At 33.9% G+C, this 4693-nt stretch overlaps 1 protein-coding gene across 1 annotated transcript; it reads left to right on the top strand.

The window, feature by feature from the left end:
* Positions 1–228: 228 nt before the first annotated feature.
* On the top strand, positions 229–747 carry LOC128896596 (uncharacterized). Its single transcript, XM_054159964.1, has one exon. The coding sequence runs from the start codon at positions 229–231 to the stop codon at positions 745–747; it is 519 nt and encodes a 172-aa protein (XP_054015939.1).
* Positions 748–4693: the final 3946 nt, after the last annotated feature.

Below are 4693 nucleotides of genomic sequence, written 5' to 3'. Positions count from 1 at the left end.
AATCATTTACCTGGACGAAACGTGGATCGACAGCACGATATCCTTCAATAAGTGCTGGCAGGGTGACGATATGTTAGGAATCCTCGAGAATACAAGTGCTTCCCATCGTTTTGTAATTGTTCACGCCGGTGGGAGAAATGGATACGTTAAAGGAGCTGGCCTTATCTTTAAAACTTTAAGATACGCGAGAAACTACTACCAAATATACCGAGAAACAGCGTAGTGGTGATGGACAATGCACTCTACCATACGGTGCAAATAAATAAAGTACCGTCAATACATGCTAGGAAGGCAGAAATGATCGCTTGGCTAGAAGAAAATAATCTTCAATATTCAGAAGCCATGAGGAAATATGAGCTACAGGAAATAAAAGAAGCAAATAAAAGTATGGAAAAAGTGTACAAGGTCGACACAATAATGAAGTCAGAAGGACATATAATACTGCGATCGCCTCCATATATGTGCGAACTAAATCCAATTGAGTTGGCATGGGCTCAAATAAAGAGGAAAGTTAGAGAAAGAAACACTGGAACGTTAACGTTTACTGAATTATTAAGATTGACGAAGGAAGCTATAGATGGAACAACGGTAAATGATTGGAATAAATTTTGCGACCACATCGAAAAGTTGGAAAGGCAGTACTACGACCAGGACTTTTTATTGGAAACTGCGATGGACAATCTGAATATCAATATTGAAGATACGTTTTCCGAGGATAACGAAGCAGTAAGTGAAGATTCTGTATAATCAGATTGAATATAAATTATGAATTAAGTGAAGTGCAGTGTATAATTAATTGCTATTAAAAGTGCAGTGTAAAATTATAAATATAAATTATGAATTAAGTGAAGTGCAGTGAATGTTTTAATTATAAGAAAATATAATTATAAGTATGTTATATAGTTTAATTTTAATGTTTGCTTCTAAATTCACATCTGGAATTTATTGTAGTTCTAGTTTAAAAAGGGGAATCTTTTTATTTGTTTACTTTTATTATTTATGTATTTTTTACGTTTAATTTTATTATTAGAAAACATATTTGGCTGGGGGAGACGTTTTTTTTACAAATTGTTGATTAAATCATGCACCAGTTTGTCAAAAGATACTCCCCAACCAAATATTACACACCTATTCTTGTGGATTTTAAATTGAAAAAATATAGTGCCACCATAAATTCCGCCTTTTCTGTTACGATGAAGGAATCAATTGGTTTGGTGAAAAAAAGTATATTTTATGCGCCTCGAACTGTGTATGTATGTTGAAGTCACATTCCTCTCAATTGTATTCGAGTATCAAACCATGTATTTATATAAAAATGACGAATCAGGATAAATATTATTTATGAGTACTTCGAAAAAATATTTTTTCACCTTTCTTTAGTATTTAATACTTTTTTTCTAAACAATTTTGTAATAATACTTTTTTACAGAGGTAGTTTTTGGAAAAAAATATTAACAAATAAAAATTGATTACAAGGCATTATTAAATTGATAATAATATTTGCATGTAAAAATTTGATTTTAAGTCTTCTTTCGTAGCGCGTATGGACTTAGATTCTGCTGATTGAATAGTAACCTAGCTCCTTCGCGTCGCGTCGTTCATGCGACCGTCCGGTGTCCGAGGGTTTAACGTTACGCCAATGACACCGGTCACGGTGTCCTCCACCCCAGGACCCCTGTGTGGCTACCACCAAGAGGACTGACCACCTTCGAAAAGGACACATCGCTATCATCGCCCCTCGGAGCTGCCACGAGGGGAAGAGGCCACCAGGATGGCATGGTGATGGCACACTGAATGGAAATAAATATAAAAATCAGTATTCTTTTTTTTTTTATGATGTTACGTGCTGACATTTTCAATTTTTATTTTTCTTGATTTCGTCGGCAGGAATGTGTTTGAGATGGTTTACCACCCCGAATTCGTTCTAATCGAACACAAGCCTAGCTTTTGACGGTAGTTTATTAAATTCATTTTTGAACAAAGATGCACATTCCTTCCTTGAAATCAACGTCGTCACGCCACTTTCACCCTGCTGGCAACGCCGCGCCTTGTAAAAACCGTGTAAATACGTTTAATACGTTTAATATTTTTAATATGTTTAGTATTGTAAATATGTTAAGTACGTTGCTTGTTACGAATGAAAGGCGTTAAATCATGTAATGTAACAGCGGCGTATATGTATATATGTATAATTGTTGAAAAGATAAGCACACCGAATATTACCATCGCGTTCAAATATCACGGTTACAGATATCATTGGAAGAAGGATTATTTCTTCTTCATGTACGCTCCGAATACTGAAGCCGTAGCTCGAATAGCAGCGTGGTTCGTCCGCGCGCACGTTGTCGCTAGGACGAATCGAGCGGTTTGGTGGGCGTGAGGCGCGAGACGCGGTACAACTCGTAAACACCAAATTCTTGCGTGTACCGAGTCGCGAAATCTCGAAGACTTTTTCTATAAACTGGCGACGATCACGTGGTTCTAAGATCCTTTGTCTCCAAAGCTTCTAGAACGTTCCACCGAGTTTACGTGGTCGACCAAGGTACGAGACTTCTTACTTCTCATCGTACAGTCGCGCGAAGCGCGATATTAGTCCGAGCGAGCTAAATTGAGCATAGTTGTATTACCGTGAATTTAGTAGTATTATACGAAGTGAGTGGTAGGCAAAGACTCTAGTTCCTCGTAAAACAACTCGTTTTATTCAATTTCTTTTATTAATTTAATTTATTTAAATACTTTGATGTTAAATCTTTTTTTTTGTAAATATAATTTAGCGTTAATTATAACCGTAAAACGTGTGCGTGTGTTTTTCCTTCAACCACAGGGCGACCAGAACAACTCAGAACATCGAGACCAGCGTTTTTCTCGATTAGATATTTTCCCGTAAAGATATTTAGTGGTGAGTTGATTTTCTTCCAATCAATATTTTTGTATAAATGATTATGAATTTATTTTGTTGTGACCACTAGGAATATCAGTAAATGATATTTCATTTCCGAGGAATCCCTAATTGTTCTCGGGTGGTATTTCTATTGATCTTTCATATAATATTATTCCGACAATTTTTATTGTATTTCTTTATCATATGAAATCACTGTTGTTCAAATCTGGGATATTAATAAATGATATAATTCATTCCGGGGTAACCCTAGTTGATATCCCAGAAACGAATAAATATATATATATATTTTCATTGTATTCTTCTATACAGTTTATGTTCAATTGTATATGAGTTAACTGTAAGAATGAAAGAGTGTGATCTATTATAAATATGTAAAATTTAAAGTCTAATTATTGGTTATTAAAATACACATCAGACAATGATATTTGAATAGTAAAATAGCTTTCAATATTTAATTTAAATTCACCGTTGAATCTGCTCGCATCCTAACCGTCCACCCTATTAAATACGAAAGAGAAATTCACATACGAGCCAGGGCCCGTACAGGACTGCTGTGACAAAGACCTGACCTTGCCGATAGGCAAGTAAAATATATATAATAATAATATTTAAAAATTATTTAAGCTGTGACGCAGGAATCTGTGTCCCACGTCACAGCTGAATTGGTGTCAGAAGTGGGATATTTGTTGCTAAAGCTCATTGTGAATTTCTCGCTTTTATTGAAATTAAATTTTATAATTGCTTTTCAAAAATATAATAAGGTAAACTTAATTAAAAGAAATTTTTTTTTAAAAAAGAAGTTAATTAAGTACGCTCTTTCCTTCTTGAATATTTGGTTTAATATATGTTATGTTCTTATATTTATTATTTCTATTATGTTAAATATTTTTATGTCTGTGTTATAAATGTGATATATTATCAATCAATTTCTAGTATAGAAATAATTGGTTGATTTAATTGTTTGATTGGGCCACTGATGTTTCGTTAACCGAATTTTCGCATATTAAACAGAGTATAAGATTTCTTTATTTAATTTAATTGTAAAATACGTTTATTGAACTCTGAAATATTTTTGATAACCGTTGATTCGTCACTGCACAAATTTCGTCTATATTTATTGCATATATTATATTGTTCTTATATTCACAAATAATATAAAATATTATACAAGATGGCAACTGATAATGATAACGCAAGTGGAAATATTTCTAACTTCGATTTGCAAATTACAAATTCGATGATGGCTTCCATGGCAGAATGTTTCGCGTTACAAAATGGCACAATGAATGTTCCATATTTTGATGGCAAAAATATTCCACTAAAGAGTTTTCTACAAGATGTTCAAAACGGTTCAGTGTATATTCCACCTTCTTCTGAAAGCGCATACATAAAAGCAGTATTAGGCAAATTACAAGGTTCAGCGCGAGATAGTATTTACGGTAAAACATTTAACACATTAAATGATTTGATAAAACATCTAAAATCGCGATTTGCGAAGGGAAAATCATATCCGTATTATCATCACGAAATCGAGAACATTCGTATGAAAAGGAATGAATCAGTAAATGATTTCTACGACAGATTGAATATTTTAATTAATGGGGCGCATGAAGCATTAGAGGATAAGTATGGTATAAATGCAAATCAAATGTTAAATCCCGTAAAAGAGTGCGCATTAGAAGCTTTTCTTCGCGGATTGCCTGATGAAATCGCGAAAGCAGTCGATGCACGAGATCCAAGAGATTTAGAAGAAGCTTTAAAAACAGCCGTTCGCGTTGAAACGCGAATGAA

This window comes from Hylaeus anthracinus, unplaced genomic scaffold (genome assembly GCF_026225885.1).
Source record: "Hylaeus anthracinus isolate JK02 unplaced genomic scaffold, UHH_iyHylAnth1.0_haploid 11683, whole genome shotgun sequence".
Taxonomy (NCBI): domain Eukaryota; kingdom Metazoa; phylum Arthropoda; class Insecta; order Hymenoptera; family Colletidae; genus Hylaeus; species Hylaeus anthracinus.
This window is presented reverse-complemented; position numbering and strand designations above follow the sequence as displayed.